This window comes from Mchenga conophoros, linkage group LG19 (genome assembly GCF_057382185.1).
Source record: "Mchenga conophoros isolate Kocher_MC1m ecotype Shallow Benthic linkage group LG19, M_conophoros_male_GT1.1, whole genome shotgun sequence".
NCBI lineage: Eukaryota > Metazoa > Chordata > Actinopteri > Cichliformes > Cichlidae > Mchenga > Mchenga conophoros.
This window is the reverse complement of record NC_140544.1, coordinates 28,815,651-28,833,180: the sequence shown is the minus strand read 5'-3', so window position 1 is coordinate 28,833,180 and position 17,530 is coordinate 28,815,651. Positions and strand designations below refer to the sequence as shown.

General features: G+C 39.9%; 1 protein-coding gene across 1 annotated transcript in view; it reads left to right on the top strand.

The window, feature by feature from the left end:
• The window catches only part of tdrd9 (tudor domain containing 9), a 41,818-nt gene extending 24,427 nt beyond the window's left edge, over positions 1 to 17,391 (top strand). Inside the window, exons 15-35 of the mRNA XM_085256242.1 lie at positions 3,378 to 3,540; positions 3,669 to 3,732; positions 4,145 to 4,208; positions 4,301 to 4,345; positions 5,543 to 5,596; positions 6,008 to 6,124; positions 6,269 to 6,376; positions 8,082 to 8,182; positions 8,317 to 8,487; positions 9,143 to 9,254; positions 9,354 to 9,569; positions 11,338 to 11,427; positions 11,514 to 11,771; positions 12,068 to 12,235; positions 12,774 to 12,844; positions 12,950 to 13,059; positions 13,604 to 13,700; positions 13,780 to 13,918; positions 15,391 to 15,509; positions 16,843 to 16,915; positions 17,017 to 17,391. Of these exons, the coding sequence (XP_085112368.1) occupies positions 3,378 to 3,540; positions 3,669 to 3,732; positions 4,145 to 4,208; positions 4,301 to 4,345; positions 5,543 to 5,596; positions 6,008 to 6,124; positions 6,269 to 6,376; positions 8,082 to 8,182; positions 8,317 to 8,487; positions 9,143 to 9,254; positions 9,354 to 9,569; positions 11,338 to 11,427; positions 11,514 to 11,771; positions 12,068 to 12,235; positions 12,774 to 12,844; positions 12,950 to 13,059; positions 13,604 to 13,700; positions 13,780 to 13,918; positions 15,391 to 15,509; positions 16,843 to 16,915; positions 17,017 to 17,115 (2,439 nt within the window). The 3' untranslated portion in view covers positions 17,116 to 17,391. The remainder of the gene's footprint in view (positions 1 to 3,377; positions 3,541 to 3,668; positions 3,733 to 4,144; positions 4,209 to 4,300; positions 4,346 to 5,542; positions 5,597 to 6,007; positions 6,125 to 6,268; positions 6,377 to 8,081; positions 8,183 to 8,316; positions 8,488 to 9,142; positions 9,255 to 9,353; positions 9,570 to 11,337; positions 11,428 to 11,513; positions 11,772 to 12,067; positions 12,236 to 12,773; positions 12,845 to 12,949; positions 13,060 to 13,603; positions 13,701 to 13,779; positions 13,919 to 15,390; positions 15,510 to 16,842; positions 16,916 to 17,016) is intronic.
• The last annotated feature ends 139 nt before the right edge of the window (positions 17,392 to 17,530 follow it).

Sequence of the window (17,530 nt, the reverse complement as noted above, 5' to 3'; positions counted from 1 at the left end):
CTTTATGACTTTCTGTGTCGTTTCTGGGATGCTTAGGACTCATATTGCACTGCTGGAAATAGTTTATTTTGATGCATATGGTACTTTTTTGCAAATTTGCAGTATAATATTTATTTTCGTTTTTCCTGCAGTGTATAAAAATTGGTGTATTTCAAAAATAAAACTATGAAGACACTCAAAATAAATTTCCTGTGGTAGAAAAGGAAAAGGAAGAGCTGTGGATTGCACTACCGACCTTCCAAGTTGTTGACAAACTGCTTTACTTCCTAAGGGAGGATGTGTATAAAAAGAACACATGCTAGAATGAAGTAATGAAGAAAAACTCCAAAAAGCATAACATGGCTGTTTTTATTAAATGATTTATGACAACGGTCCCCAATCCCCGGGCCTCGGACCGGTACCGGTCAGTGAGTCGTTTGGTACCGGGCCGCGAGAGTTGAGGCTCAGGTGTGAAATGTATGGTTTTCAGGGTTTTTATCAGTTTTCAGCGTTATTTTGTTATCGTTTTTATCGTTAACTCGGTTTTCCTGTGTCTCTTCACGTGTGTTATGAATAAATCTTCTTTTTTTCCCGTACCGGTACTAGTTTTATTTTGTTGTATTTATCCGCGACACCTTAAAGGCCGGTCCATGAAAATATTGTCGGGCATAAACCGGTCCGTGGCGCAAAAAAAGTTGGGGACTGCTGATTTATGATTAAAAGATTTGTGTGTGTGTGTGTGTGTGTGTGTGTGTGTGTGTGTGTGTGTGTGTGTGTGTGTGTGTGTGTGTGTGTGTGTGTATGTATGTATGTATGTATGTATATAGATAGATAGATAGATAGAGATATATATGTGTATGTACAGGGAGTGCAGAATTATTAGGCAACGTCCTTTCCTTCGGCAAAATGGGTCAAAAGAAGGACTTGACAGGCTCAGAAAAGTCAAAAATAGTGAGATATCTTGCAGAGGGATGCAGCAGTCTCAAAATTGCAAAGCTTCTGAAGCGTGATCATCGAACAATCAAGCGTTTCATTCAAAATAGTCAACAGGGTCGCAAGAAGCGTGTGGAAAAACCAAGGCGCAAAATAACTGCCCATGAACTGAGAAAAGTCAAGCGTGCAGCTGCCAAGATGCCACTTGCCACCAGTTTGGCCATATTTCAGAGCTGCAACATCACTGGAGTGCCCAAAAGCACAAGGTGTGCAATACTCAGAGACATGGCCAAGGTAAGAAAGGCTGAAAGACGACCACCACTGAACAAGACACACAAGCTGAAACGTCAAGACTGGGCCAAGAAATATCTCAAGACTGGGTTTTCTAAGGTTTTATGGACTGATGACATGAGAGTGAGTCTTGATGGGCCAGATGGATGGGCCCGTGGCTGGATTGGTAAAGGGCAGAGAGCTCCAGTCCGACTCAGACGCCAGCAAGGTGGAGGTGGAGTACTGGTTTGGGCTGGTATCATCAAAGATGAGCTTGTGGGGCCTTTTCGGGTTGAGGATGGAGTCAAGCTCAACTCCCAGTCCTACTGCCAGTTTCTGGAAGACACCTTCTTCAAGCAGTGGTACAGGAAGAAGTCTGCATCCTTCAAGAAAAACATGATTTTCATGCAGGACAATGCTCCATCACACGCGTCCAAGTACTCCACAGCGTGGCTGGCAAGAAAGGGTATAAAAGAAGAAAAACTAATGACATGGCCTCCTTGTTCACCTGATCTGAACCCCATTGAGAACCTGTGGTCCATCATCAAATGTGAGATTTACAAGGAGGGAAAACAGTACACCTCTCTGAACAGTGTCTGGGAGGCTGTGGTTGCTGCTGCACGCAATGTTGATGGTGAACAGATCAAAACACTGACAGAATCCATGGATGGCAGGCTTTTGAGTGTCCTTGCAAAGAAAGGTGGCTATATTGGTCGCTGATTTGTTTTTGTTTTGTTTTTGAATGTCAGAAATGTATATTTGTGAATGTGGAGATGTTATATTGGTTTCACTGGTAAAAATAAATAATTGAAATGGGTATATATTTGTTTTTTGTTAAGTTGCCTAATAATTATGCACAGTAATAGTCACCTGCACACACAGATATCCCCCTAAAATAGCTAAAACTAAAAACAAACTAAAAACTACTTCCAAAAACATTCAGCTTTGATATTAATGAGTTTTTTGGGTTCATTGAGAACATGGTTGTTGTTCAATAATAAAATTATTCCTCAAAAATGCAACTTGCCTAATAATTCTGCACTCCCTGTATGTATATACTAGGGGTGCAACGATACACAAAATTCACGGTTCGCTTCGATACTTTGGTGTCACGTTTCAATATTTTTTCGATTAAAAAAAATGTTCATGCCTTTTTAATTTATCATTTATTAAAATTATAAATATATATTTTAACTCAAACATACAGTTTTTAAATGTAATGTTGCTGAAACAACAAAGGGATAAAATAATAAATCTATCTGATTGAGGAATCCCTCATCTTTGGAAAAGAGAGTTTGTTACAGAGAAATGTCTCTTTCCAAAATAAAAGCTATACTATACGCTTCTTCTGGGCTATATTCTCAGCAGCATATTAAACATATCAGGTCCCCATAAGGAGAATCATGTGCTAACGGCTGTCTAAATGACTCGGGTAAAGTTTGTAGCATGCGTGCTTGTTGTTTTTGTCTGCTTCCACTTGTCTTTGCACTAGGATGATGTCGGCGTAAATGTGCAGTCATATTAATTTTGTTCCCACTAGTGCTGTCAGCGTTAATCTGAAATGACGTTAACGCCACAACACGGCAAATCTCCGTTAACGTGCTACCACGGATCGCCCAGTGCGTGGGGCCAGACGGCGTCAACACGTTAACGAGCTAACTGTGCTAACGCAGTAGTTCCCACCCATGTAATTGAGCATTGCGTGACACATCCAACATACTGTTTTACTTTTGTCCATGACGCGCTTACCTTCAGGGTCATACGTCACATGAAGACCAAAATAGTTCCAAACGCCAGATCTGAATGAGGGTGGGGGAGGTTCAATTTGCCATGTTGCAACCAGAGCTTAGCTTCTGTCTTGCTAACTTGCGCTGCGCTCAGTGGATCTGTGCTAGACAGTGCAGCCAAGCGGAGTAGTCGAACGCAGATTCACTGAGCTCTCAACACAGACAGCATCGTCAGAAGAAAAGTTGATAAAATAAATTAAAAATATTGTATTGTTCGATACATATGCGTACCGAACCGAAAGCACTGTATCGAACGGTTCAATATCGATACGAGTATCGTTGCACCCCTAGTGTGTGTGTGTGTGTGTGTGTGTGTGTGTGTATATACGCATATGTTAAAGCTAAAATGTTATGAGTTTAGAAGTTCATTAGTTGTGTGCATAGAGTATGCTGTCTGTCACACTGCAGATGGGTGCGCTGTCTGTGAAAAGTGAAAGCAGAGGTCAAAATGAAGATGGTGAGCTGACGTTCCTGGGCCGAGTGCTGGCTCACTTGCCTTTAGACCTGTACCTGGGGAAGATGATTGTCCTGGGCCACGTCTTTGGTTGCCTGGATGAGTGCCTCATCATTGGTTAGTCTATCATGGTACTTGGTGGTATCTGTTGTTTACGGCATGTTTTCTAGAGACATAGCTTTACAGCCTAAATGTGTAACATGTTTTTCGGAATACTTTTGCACAACATACTCTCTCATTCTCAGCTGCCTCTCACTCTCTGAAGAGCTTCTTTGCGATACCGTCCATGCAGCAGATTGCTGGCCATAGGTGAGTCTGATCCAGCAGGTGCACTGATTTACAGACTCATGATGTCACATTAGATTTTGTGTACCAACACTGTGGCTGCATTTCATGCATTACGTAGTAAAGTAACTTGATTTAAACTAGAGCTTTTGACGCACCTTTACATGTTTAGTGCAGCGTAATATCTGATGCATTCAGAAAAATGCTCACATTCCAGCAAAAATGAAAAAGTATGAAAAAAATAATGTCACATCACTCCACTGTTCACCTCCAGTTTGGGATTTTTTAGTTTAGATCGTCAGTAATTTTTCTTCCAGTGTATACTTATATTGGTCACGTGTCTAATTGTAACATGTTTACATTAGAATCAGGTCAAAAGCAGATATGGGTTGTGTGTTTTGTAATTATTATTTTTTTGTATCATGTGTAACTCCAGGAGCAAGCTGGCTTTTACCCGTGGCACACCAAGTGATTCCATAGCTTTCCTAAATGCCTTCAAGGTAAAGAATTTTTTACATATCTCCAGCAGGTTTTGATTTTGAGTGGATTTTCATGTGTGGTTGCTCTATTCTCTCTCGTTTCTTTATATTAGGCATGGCACTCAGCCAAGAAGAAAGGACATCTGAGGCACCCAAAGGTATACTATGAACTAAATTACTCTAACCTTCAGCGATGTGAGCCACCCTACCAGGATAATGACCCCAAGCACACCAGAAAGCTTTGTACAAACTACTTACCAATGAAAGAAGATCAATAAGTGCTGATTGTCACTCACTTTAACTCACAGTCAGACCTGCTCGAGACGTTTTCTGACATCATAAAGCCTCTTAGGAGGCAAACTATACCAAGAGATTCTGAAAGAATAGAAGTAGTGTAATTGTTTCAGCAATTCACTTTTTCACTCAGACAACTAAAAGGGTATTATTAGAGCTAATGGAGATATTACTACAGTATTTGAAACAAAGAAAATGTACAACTATCTTCCTTCCTGGTTTCAGGATTTTGGATCCTGTGGCAAGTGATTTTCCAAGGCTAATTCTCTATAAAATATAGACAATAATAGGTGCTGGCGCCATTGCTGTTATCAGTTTTTAAGGCAACAAATCACATTAAATGGGTAGCCAAAAAATGGAGGAGCAGCTTCTTCTGACCATGTCTCTCCAACCTGACTATCCATGTCAGCGTCACAGGGATTAAAGTCTAGGAATAAGAAATAGGGAATAAATAGGAAAGGGGCAAGGATAGTCTATCATACAACACTGGTCAGATTGGTGATATGTTGTCTAGATGATGTTGCCATAGAAACAAAACCCACGCACTATGTGGGAGGGCTTTTTATGAACCATCCCCATCAACCTGCCAGCACTTTGTGTGTTCGTACAGCAATTGTCTCTAGTAAAAAAGTTATTCACCTGGTGACTTTTGAGGTCTATTTTTTGGATCATTATCCTGCTGTAGAACCATCTTCTTTACAGTTTAACTTCTAGCTGACTCTGTGAAGTTGTCACTCAAAACAAGATTTATCCTGTGTTTTTGCAATATATTCTGTGCCCTGTTTTTCATGTCAAAGACCTCACATAACAGTTCTTAGTAGCTGCTGTTATTGTTGTTATAGCCTGGTTGTTGTTTGCTGAGGCCAGAAAGATCTAGGTATTATAGAAATGATCAGGGTACCTACTTAGAATTTTTAGCCTCCCATAAAAGTGTTGAGGTATTCAAATTCTAAGAGTGAATTAAACTTAACACAACATTATAACAATGTTTTTGTTTTTTTTGTCTGTTTGTTTTGTGTTTTTGGCAAAAATTAAATGTATTTGCTGCCTTTTCTTCTTAGGATGAACTGGACTGGGGAAAGGAGAACTTCATTCAGATCAAGAGGATCAGAGAGGTACAGAGATCAAAGTCGCATGTGTTCAGAGAATAACATTTCAGGAGAAGGCGTGACCTGAGTGCATTAAATAGCAGGTGTTAAGTGATAATTGCAGTGTATTTTAAGCTGATACAAACTTGGCACAGAAAGTAAGTAAATGAGCCACAGTTTCAGGGGAAATTAACAGGCTTTCCAACAGTGTTGCCAGGAAGCTTTGTTACAACAAAGCAATAAACAACAAAACACAAATTGCCTTACTTTTTGCGCTAAGTTAATTTAAATTTGATTCCTTTTGTGAGGTCATGGGTAACCCCATGATGTCTTTTGCAAATTAGGTATTAAAATTTATAGTCCTTACAATGTTTTCTAGCTGTTGGACATGCAGTTTAAAGAAAGTATAAATACTTGCTTGCTGAAATTGCTGACCAGGTTGCAGAGCTGTATGAGGAGCTGAAGAAGCGTGTGTCCCAATTCAACATGAATGTAGCAGAGGAAAGCCAGTTCTCAGACTACACCAGTGCACGCAAGCAGGCATTCATTCTTCAGGTTAGTCTTTGCTGAAAACTGTGGGATGTTTATAAATTGTCTTAAACATCATAGTGTGACAATGTAAGGAGCTTTGGGTTGTTTTGCATGTCTGAGTATATTTGACTGTCAGTTTGATGTAAATTGTGACTCACTGCTTCTTAGGTGGTCATTGCTGGTGCGTACTACCCAAACTACTTTCTCCAGGTGGATATAGATGAAGCCCTGGCTTCCAGAGAGCTGAGTGGCTTCAACCCCAGAACGACAGTGATGGTATTATTACCTCATCTACAGCTTGGCTCAGCTACACTTTACTTCATGTTAACATAGCACATTACGTTATTAACATAATAAGAATTATTTATAAACTTGTTAATAAGCAATTGGTTGTTGTTATCATTATTAGACTTCATGTACAATTCAAGCTGGCTGATGATTTACCTAAAACAGGCTTTACTTTTCTCGTAAATGTCTAAGAACGACAAATTTATCTCACTCCCTTTTCGCAGCTTGCTTGCATGTCCTTAAAGTTTTTAAAGATGTTTGATGGACAGTTTTTAATTAAAAGTGCATAAAGTATCTATCCATCCATCCATCCATCCATCGATTTCTTCCACTTATCCAATTAAATTGTCTTAAATACAGATCAAGTGATCTTGTTTGTAGTCACGTCTCCACAAACATTTGTAGCCAATAGTGTCTCTGTGTTTGCCTGCTCTACACATTTATATTTGCTTGTCTAGCTGGAATCTGAAGCCAATTTTGCTGCTTTTGCAACAGACCAAGCTCCATTCCATACTTGAATTCACAAATTGGCCATAATGCTCTCAAAAGCATTAAAAATATTCTGTAAGCATCATTTCCTGGCTTCTACCTCTGACCACCAGAGTTGATTGTGCCCACTCAAAACAGTGTTTGTTCTTTAGGATGTTTCAAAAGCTGCCAAGAAGCAGCCCTCAACTCATTCCCTTTTTTAAAAGAAAGATATGTATATATAGTCCAACCACTGAGACACAAATTTGGATCATTTTTAAATTTTCTTAATAAAAGGCACCACACAGACTGAACGCTCTGCTTCTGAAATGCTCCAAGTGTGATTTTAAACTGTGTGAAGGATAATACAAAGCTGCTTTAACCTCCTAAAACCTGACCTCTTTCATGGCATGCATTTACAATTTCTCTTTGGTGTCTGGGCTGATTGGGACCTGATGAATGTAAAAAAAAAAAAAAAAAAAAAAAGAATGACCTGATTTTTGTTTCTGAGAAAAATTAGATCCACATAAGAGTACATTTGTTTTAATTTTGATAGAACAGTGGCAGCATAATGTCCTCGTAAGTGGATATCAGGCCCATGTAGGCCCAAATTTAGTATTTTGGTCTAGACAACCCAAAATGTGATGTTCAAATATGTGGACACCAGGTCCTAGGAGGTTAAAGATAGACCCTGTGTATGCGTCGGGTATGATGATGTCGATGAAGGAGGCTGCAACATGCTAGCCATCCTACTTTCTAATCGAGAGAAATGGAAGGATACAAGTGTAATGACAGATGAGTTGGAAATTCTGTACGGTTAAAATTTGAGTGTACAAGTTATTACAAAGTAAGATACAGTAACTCAAAGGTGTTTACATTTCACAGGTAGTGAGCAGCTGAGCATAAACAGAATAATCCTTTTTTATCACTCTAATAATCACCCAAATTTTTAAAATCAAAATTATTTTATTCCGTTTGACCTGAAACTATCAACTGAGCCCAGGTTCATTAGGAAAATAATCACAAAGTGAAGAAATAAGGGCCGCTTCACCACAAACTTAGAAGAGGTTGTCACTGCTGCTAGCCTTTAGAAAGGTTTAAGGCAATTAAGCATTCACTTTTCGGACCCAGACTTTTTATTTTTGTCCAAATTATAATTTGGTTTATAGGCAATTAAATTGTCAGTTTTGATTTTCTAATTGTATCATCAAACTGTTGTTTTTAGTTGAGGAACCTTCCACCGTACAGTTTCCTGTATTACAAGCAGCTGCAGTGCCTGTTCCGCCTCTGTGGACAGGTCAAAGCCATTTCCTTTGATAGCTCCAGGTACTAGAGGCTACTGTGGCAAGTCAAACATCATCACTCAGTACTTTGTCTGCTTGAACCTTTGTGCACTTAGTTTTAATCTCACTTTGTGTGTGTGTGTGTGTGTGTGTGTGTGTGTGTGTGTGTGCACTCAGAGCATATGTGGAGTTCTACAGGACATCCCAGGACTCTGGTGTGCTACCTGAAGTGTCTCTTGCCCTCCTGCTGGCCCATCAGAGCCCTGCAATGGAGCTGTCAGTCTACCCCATTGAACAAATAGAAAACTGTGCTGGGAACAGACACATAACTCACATGAAATATTCACGGTACGCCGAGTTTCGCATATTTCAGATGCCAAATGTAGTTGTCTCTCTGAGAAAAATCTAAGTCATGAGCTGAAATCTTGAACATGTTCGGCAAGGACAAAATGTCATCTTAACCACTAAGTTGTGGCTGTGTCTGTCATTTGAGGACTCAGTGTTTCTGGCAAATCTAACCCCTACATAACAGGCTGCAGTGGTCAGTGCCTTGGCCCTAAACCTTAATGTAATCTGACATCCTAGCACTCTGCATGCCTCTTGCCAGCAATCATTGGACTCAGAGTGGAGGTTTTAGGCAAAGCAGTGCCAGCTTCTTCCTACCCCTGCTGGGCTGTAGGGTGACACATTTATTTAATTGTAAGAATGCTGACATATTTTGATAAAATACAGTTTTAGCTTCTCCTCATAATTTGTGTTTTTTTTCCATAAAATATAATGTTCAGCTGTTGTTATTGCTGGTAAATTCTGAATAAAATTGTACGTTTGCTTGTTCTTAAAATGTTTTATTTTGGTGAACACATAGCAGACATCTGTTTACTCTTTAAAATGAGATGCTGACTCAGTTTAACTCATCACAGTAAAATGGCTATAAGTACACACATGCCAGTGTGTAGTCAGTGGTGACAGCGAAGCATCACCTAAAATCTCTGTTTCTGTGCAGCGTGAATGTTGACTTCCAGAGCCAGTCTGTCTGCCCAGTGGGAGTGGTCAGCAGCACCATCGACCCCGCCAAGCTACCCCCCAATCGCTTGTTTGTGGTGAACATCACAAAAGTTAGTCTTCTATTCTGTTTTTATTTCCCCTACTAAATACCCGACTTTCTTTATTTGAATAAATATTAATGGATGTATCGTCTCTGAAATCTGCTGTAGGTGGTGGAGGTTGGTCATTTCTGGGGGTTCCAAGCAGATGAAGCCAGCTTGGAAAAACAGCGCCAAATGACAGCAGATATTAACACATGCACGCTGCATCCTTTAACTGTGTCGCTCTACCCCAACCTGCTGTGCCTGGCTCCCTACTCTGAGTTCAATGAGCAGAACATGTACTACCGTGCCAAGATCCTACACATGCGTGGCAACACAGTGGAGGTAAATATTACTTACACTCTGCAGCCTGCTGCTCAAAATTTAGGACACCCGTTTATTTTCTCTGTAACTTTTCTCTGCAAGTTTTACTTCTATTTTTCTATCTTTTTTACTTGTGATTAGCCTGTCGTAGTTAGGATTCTGTACCTTTTTAAAGTCCAGACAGAAGTTCACCCATGAAGATGGCATTTGACAATCTCCCCAGTACCCTTAATGATGAGTTTTGAAACCTCAGTATATATGTTTGACCATTAGATCAGGTCACAGTTTTTTACAAGGGTGAGCTGTGTAGGCTGAGATCACCCTCACTGACTTCTGATGCACACTCAAACAGGCATCTGAGGGGAAAGAGTTGAGCTTATTGGTTTGAAGGTCTAGCTGTAATTTTTCCATTTGAACTCTTTTTTTTTTTTTTTTTTTGCAAATATTTTTATTGAAAAAAGATAAAAACACAGTACTTGCAGTTACCGAAATACAATTAAACTTTCTTCATTTTCCTAAGTAAATATACTTATTAGGGGTGCAACGATACACAAAATTCACGGTTCGCTTCGATACTTTGGTGTCACGGTTTGATATTTTTTCGATACAAAAAAATGTTCATGTCTTTTTAATTTGTCATTTATTAAAATTATACATATATATTTTAACTCAAACGTACAGTTTTTAAATGTAATGTTGCTGAAACAACAAAGTAATAAAAAAATAAAAAAAATCTATCTGATCGAGAAATCCCTCATCTTTGGAAAAGAGAGTTTATTACAGAGAAATGGCTCTTTCCAAAATAAAAGCTATACTATATGCTTCTTCTGGGCTATATTCTCAACAGCATATTAAACATATCAAGTCCCATAAGGAGAATCATGTGCTAACGGCTGTCTAAATGACTCGGGTAAAGTTTGTAGCATGCGTGCTTGTTGTTTTTGTCTGCTTCCACTAGGATGATGTCGGCATAAATCTGCAGTCATATTAATTTTGTTCCCACTAGTGCTGTCGGCGTTAATTTCGTTAAAATGACATTAACGCAAATCTCCATTAACGAGTTACCGCGGATCGCCCCGTGCATGGGGCTGGACGGCGTTAACAGGCTAACTGCTCTAATGCACTAGTTCCCACCAATTGAGCTTTGCGTGGCACATCCGACATACTGTTTTACTTTTGTACATGACGTGCTTACCATCAGGGTCATACGTCACATGAAAACCAAGATAGTTTCAAAGGCCAGATCTGAATGAGGGTGGGGGAGGTTAAATTTCAGGTAGCGTTGAGGCAGTTGCCATGTTGCAACAAGCTTAGCTTCTGTCTCACTAGCTTGTGCTGCGCTCAGTGGATCTGCGCTCGACAGTGCAGCCTAGGCGGAGTAGTCGAACGCAGATCCACTGAGCGCTCAACACAGACAGCATCGTCAGAAGAAAAGTTGATAAAATAAATTAAAAATGTTGTATTGTTCGATACATATGCGTACCGAACTGTAAGCACTGTATCGAACGGTTCATTATATATATATATATATATATATATATATATATATATATATATATATATATATATATCTCTGTAAAGCGGTCCCATCCGTACCAGCTCACCCATATTGCTGTCAATAACTGCTGCAACTTGCTCAACTTGAAATCTTCAAATAGATCTGGGTCCTGGTATTTCAGTGCTTCATGAAATTGGATGTAGTTCCTCCTTGGTCTCTAAAACCAGAGAACATTTTTTGAACATGGTAATTTTTGCAAATTTATCACCCAGGCGTCTCATCTTTCTGCAGGTCTTCTTTTTGGACTATGGCAACAATGAGATCGTTTCCTGCAGCAGCCTCAGAGAGCTGCCGTCTGATCTGCTGTCTCATCCTTTCCAGGTAGCAACATCATAAATGCCACAATCAGTCAGCAGATAAAATGCACACCAGATTAATAGTAACAGATAAACTGCTTATCATATCAGGCTCAGGAGTTCCAGGTCACTGGTATGCGTCCTTCAAATCAGTCCATCATTCTGGGGAACCAGTGGAGCAGCCGCGCCCGCAACCGCTTCATCAATCTAGTGAAGGGCCAATCTCTCATCGTGTCCCTGTACTCCATCCTCTATGGTGTGATGCGTGTGGATCTGCTCATCCACTCTGAGACAGCAAACACCAGCGTGGTAGACTTGCTGGTGGAAGAAGGACATGCTGTGAAGGCTGAAGAGAGCTTTGACTCCAAGGTGACACAATAAGCAGAAAGAAATACTAGTTCTCTTAGCAGCTTAAGATGAAGTTATTTCAGTTTTTTAAACTGAACTTAAAACAAAACTTGTATTGAAAAAATACTTTAGCTAATTGAAGTAAAAATGAAAGCTAGAATTTTAAAGACAAACTATTTGAGATGTCTGGCCTCAGGTTTGCTGCATGTGCTGCAGGCAGACTGAGATGCATTGAGACAAAAAGTTCTGTATGAATAGATCTGAAGCATTTTGTGCTTTTCTCAGTCAAAGTATTGAATGTTTTTGTGCTCTTGCAGCAAAACCATGAGGTGCTGATGTCTCTGTACAAGGACATGGAGGAAGGTACATATGTGCCCAACTCTGTAAGCAACACCTGGAGCAACCGCAAAAAAGAGGAGAAGGAGCTCATCGACAGCCTGCTTACCCACTTTTCCAAGCAACCCCAGTCCTATTCCAGGACAAAAGTACGAAACAATCCAGGCAAAGTTTTGCACATTTAGATGCTTCTAAGAAGGAATCAGAAAATATGTTACAGCATGCTTAGTAAACAGGGCTTTAACAATTCTGAAACCAAGACTAAAAATGGAATACAAATGCCCCAAAAGTAGTTAATTGTCACCTTCGTGTTCCTGTGATGCCTGTGCAGTGCTGGTAATTTCTCATGAAAGCATCCTAGTCTAGTAAAACTAGAATGGTTGAAGATCTTTAAGGTTTTGAGTGAATTGTTAGAAAGACAATATCTATAGCTAATGGTGGGTTTTGAATAACACTGAGTCTTTGGTGTTGAATGTGTGATGGATGCCACCGCCTTTTTTACTGTTTGCTGCTGTCAGTTTATCCAGAAGAGGGAGCCATTTCAGTGGCTCAGTTCATGTGTTTGTGTTCATTCAGAGGCACACCCATTCAATGTGACAGCCAGAACAGTGACGACACAGTTTTGCATCACTGTGATCAGTGAATGCATCATGTTATGTCTGATTGCTATTCCCTCTGACACTGCAGGTTCGTCTGCATGGACCAACCAGTCCTCATATGATGAGCTTCCACAGCTTGAGGAGCAACACGCTCTACAAGTAAGCACTACAGAGATTTAAAAAACAAAACAAAGCAAAACAAGAATATGTACCTACAACCACCCTCCCTCTGCCTCAGCTGATGATCACTGTATCCTCCTGTAGGACTGTATGTATAGAGAAGAACAGCATCAACTCCTTGGCTCTGAATGAAAACCCACATTGCAGACATCAGAAGATGCTGGTGGCTGGGACTGTGTCAGTCAGCTCCACAGGTACCAGATAAACAAAATATTACAAGGGTAGTGTCCTCCTAGTCCTGTTCCCAAGACTATAAATTGGGGAGTTGCATCAAGAAGCTTGAGCTCTAAATTCAGCTTTAATCATAATATTTGTGACTTTGAAATATAAGCAAGGCAGAATATTAAATTTACACAGAAAGGATGACATAACGAGGTGGTTCAAATGCAGAGGCGCTTTAATGGTAAAAGCACCATCACCTCTAGAGTTCAACCTCGACTTTGGAACAGCCAAAAGCATCTGAGGCTGTAATTTGACTCAAAAATTCAGTATTTCTGTTTTGGGCCCTGGTCTCCTTTAGAGGTGATCAATAAAATAATGCACTAAAAGCATTTTGAGCTAGCTGAAGGTGACAGACTAACTTTTTATTTTTACCAAATAGAAGGGTTTGCTTTAATCTAGCCTAGAGAAAACAAAGCCATAGATGACTTTTTCCAGGTCAGATTATGAGAGCATTGTTTTGATCTTGGCAATGGGTCTTATCTTATGTAGAGCTTTAAGGGTGTGTTTGTGTTGCAGGTACCCGTATTCTGCTGAAAGACACCTCCATTTTGCCAGACATCCCTGGACTGCCTGCACTTGTAATGATGCTCTTCACTCCCATCATGGAGCTACGGTTGGTTAAATGTGCATTACCGCTGCACATATATGTACAGAAACTCACATTCTTATTTACCTAACATATTTATTTTTAGCACTGATGAAGAGAGAACCTGCTACACTGGGGCACTCTGTGGCTTAGGCTTCAACAGTCAGAAACAGGAGGCCATCCTGCCTGAACATGACATCGAACTGTCCTTTGATGTGAAGATTGATGTTGACGACATCACTGAGGTAAATTTAACCTCAGAGACCGTTGTGTAAAATCATCAAAACAGCCACTCAAAGGATTCTGAATAGAAATCTTTGTGCATGTTTGAATAGTCAGTGTCATTTAGGAAGGTTCCTACATGGCAGGCATAATAAGAGTTTTTCAGTTCTCCAAATATTAAGAACGGCTTGCTGTGTGTGCTTCGCTGTTGGGGAAATTTTAGTATTTTATTAATCTGGTAACACTAACCATTATGTGTAAGTATGTGTGCACTTTACTCATGCAGTTTGCTAACATTTGCTAATACATTAGCTCTCCACCCTTTCATCCAAATGTGATCCAGATGTGGTCATTTCTGTCATTAGTGCTAATGTTGAAGCTTGAAAATAGAGTTCTAAACTACTTTTTATACAGTTTGTAGCTATGCTTTGTGATACTGGCAGTGGTGTGCAGTGTTGGGAAGGTTACTTTTAAAATGTATTCCGTTACAGAATACAGAATACATGCCCCAAAATGTATTCTGTAACGTATTCCGTTACGTTACTCAATGACAGTAACGTATCCTGAATACTTTGGATTACTTAATATATTATCGTGCTTTTTACAACAACGTGAATGTACTATTGCTGTGTGATTTATTACTATTACTGAAGGTCCGCGACTCCGAACTGTAGTAAAGGGACCTCTGACTAATACGGCGGGGTCCCTGTCGGCTCGTAGCCGAAAAATAGCTTTACTTTGTTGTGTGGGTCAATTTTTCTTGCGAGAGACAGAGAGAGGCGTTGAAAGGCTGCTCCAACGGAACTTATTGTTTTCGGAGGAAAACACGAACACGGTGTACAGTCGAGTCTTAACAGCTTACTTACAACTGGGCTCGTCAGGCTCTCTTCTTGGCTGCAGTGGTTATTATTATATTTACATGCTTCCAGCTCCCGTTTTTCCTCGACGGCAACTCGTACCTTTCCACTCGCCTTTTTCTCCCTCCTCGCGCTCACAGACACATAACGTGTATGGCAGTCCATTCTCCCTGCAACACGGACTACACTGAACATGATGCTACATTCTTTAGAGCTATGCTTGTAGCATTCTGCCTGTTAGCTTAGCACAACAACGAAAAGGCGCTCTCTCACCCAGGAAACACACAGTCGCAGAGAGAGAGAGAGCGTCGCCCTGTAACCATGGCAACCGTAACGCTGCCGCCTGGAACGAAAGAACGTAGCTGTCAAACAAAACCCAAACAGTCCTGACCCGCGACAAAATGAAACAGGAAAGTACCGCAGTGTAATCCATTTATTTCAACAAAGTAACTGTATTCTGAATACCACCTTTTTAAACGGTAACTGTAACGGAATACAGTTACTCATATTTTGTATTCTAAATACGTAACGGCGGTACATGTATTCCGTTACTCCCCAACACTGGTGGTGTGTGTGGATGGTAGTACTTCACTTGTTTGTTTAAATGATGTGGCACTTGATTGATTCTTTGTTTTCAGATAAATGCTCTACGAATGGCTATAAACCACCTCGTGTGCGAAGGCCCCAATGGCACTCTGCATCTGGGGACTGACAGGATCAGCCAGCTGCAGGAGGACTGTCGGGACCGCCTCATCAGGTCTGATATAGATACATACTGGGGTTGTTCCTGGCTCAGGTCTTTGAGGGGTCAACATGCACAATTGTTATATGTGTATATATATATATATATATATATATATATATATATATATATATATAATTACCCACTCGCCCTGTGGGTGCTCTTTATCCTCAAAGCTTCATCAAATAACGCAAAAGCCAGATCAGCTAAAATGAGAAAGTATGACAGTTACCTCGAGTTTGACTTCATCAAGAATGACGATGGAAAACCCAAATGTGTTGTGTGTCTTCAAGTGATAGCAAATCAAGCAATTAAGCCAGCTAAGCTATAGCGGCATCACATAAAAAATTACCCAGAGTTTAAAGATAAAACAAAGTAATTTTTTTTCAGTGAAAAGGTAACATGCGTCAGAAAAAATTAATGGTGAACCTGATAACAACTTCAGAAAAAGTTCAGTGTGCCTCAGTGCACATTTGGTTTCAGATGACAGGGTGGCATCCCAAACTGGCTCCTGAGGGTATGCAAATATTGCTCCCCTTTCCTGCCACTTACCTCTGTAAATCATCATTTTCAACTTTGACTGTGAAGTACAGAGCTCGTTTATAAGTGGAAGATGATCTTCGAGTCTGTTTGTTATCCATCCTTACAAGAATAGAGAAACTGTGTAGTGAGAGACGCGCTCATCCTTCTCACTGAGTTAGGGAATAATTGTTGTTGATGACTGGATTGACTGTGTGAAATAAAGCCAGATAAGGCAAAATTGCTAGATTTTTCATTTTTCTGCAAATAATTTTAATAAGGGAAATATGTTCATTGTGTTCAAATTTAACCAATTAAATAGTCTTTAAACTGCTCATGAAACAAAATGGGTTCATTTAAATTGTTCCAGTGTTTTCACTGTTTATTTTTTTTGAAAGCTTTCCGATTTATTTAAAAAAAAATGCTCTGAGTTTAAATACATCTTGAATTTGCCCGGAGTTTAAAAGTGTTCACGTTTATTTAAATTTTGTTTTGTTTATTTTCTATGAAGTTCATAGCTCTTTGAAACAGATTGAGTATTTATATTGAAAAATTTAAAATATAAATTATTCCTACATAATCTAGGAGTACAAAAGGCAGTCTGAGCATGGGGATTAGAAGGGGGTACTTGGAACAATTTTACCCCTGTAAGGGGTCCCTGGCCCCTAAAAGTTTGACAACCCCTGCTCTACCAGAGGACTGGGAGCTTTTTCCTGATGGTCTTTCTTTAGGGAAGGCCAAAATGTCTTTGGTGGACAACAAAAATGTTTTTTTTGAAAAAACAGTAAAAATGCTGAATTTTTAAGTTATTACTGTTTTTATTGTGCAGACTGTTCACGAAGTCTCCGCCAAGGGAAGCCATTGCTCCCCAGTTGTTTGAAAAACTGGGAAAATGGAACCAGGTAATGAGCAGATCAGTGCACTTTTATTTATTCATTTGATCATCTGCTCTGCTTAGGCACATTTAGGTCCTTGTGCTTTAAAATATGTATTTATCCTGCAGGTGGATCCTTCTCTGAGGATGGACATCGTGGAGCCGAGAGGTGGAAACGCCAGAGCCGTTCTCTACCAGCTACACCCTGTAACTGTGCTCAACAACTAAAAATGATTGTTTAAGTGTTGCATTGTGATTTGGTTAACTTCAATTTTACTTTAACTGTTGTTCGGAGGAGGTTTTTTTTTTTTTCCCCCACCCAAGTTTCACGTCCAATTTTTGTTGTAGCTTTCATCCTAACAGGAAAATCCTCCTTCCTTTCTTCATTTACGGTTACCTAGACACTTCCTGTTTAACTTGGTGGCTGCTGAAGTTCATTGATAAGATTCAGCCTCTTTGCCTTGTGTTTCTGCAGTTGGTCATTAAAAATAGTTGTCTGCAACAGATGAAGCTTGTCAGTCTTCTGATTGTGACTCAAGAGTGAAGTTAAATTTGTCAGCACACACACACAGACACACACACCTGTCTCCTACTATTAGAGGTGTGGTGGTGCCAGAATGTATTGGCCTATATTTATAGCTCG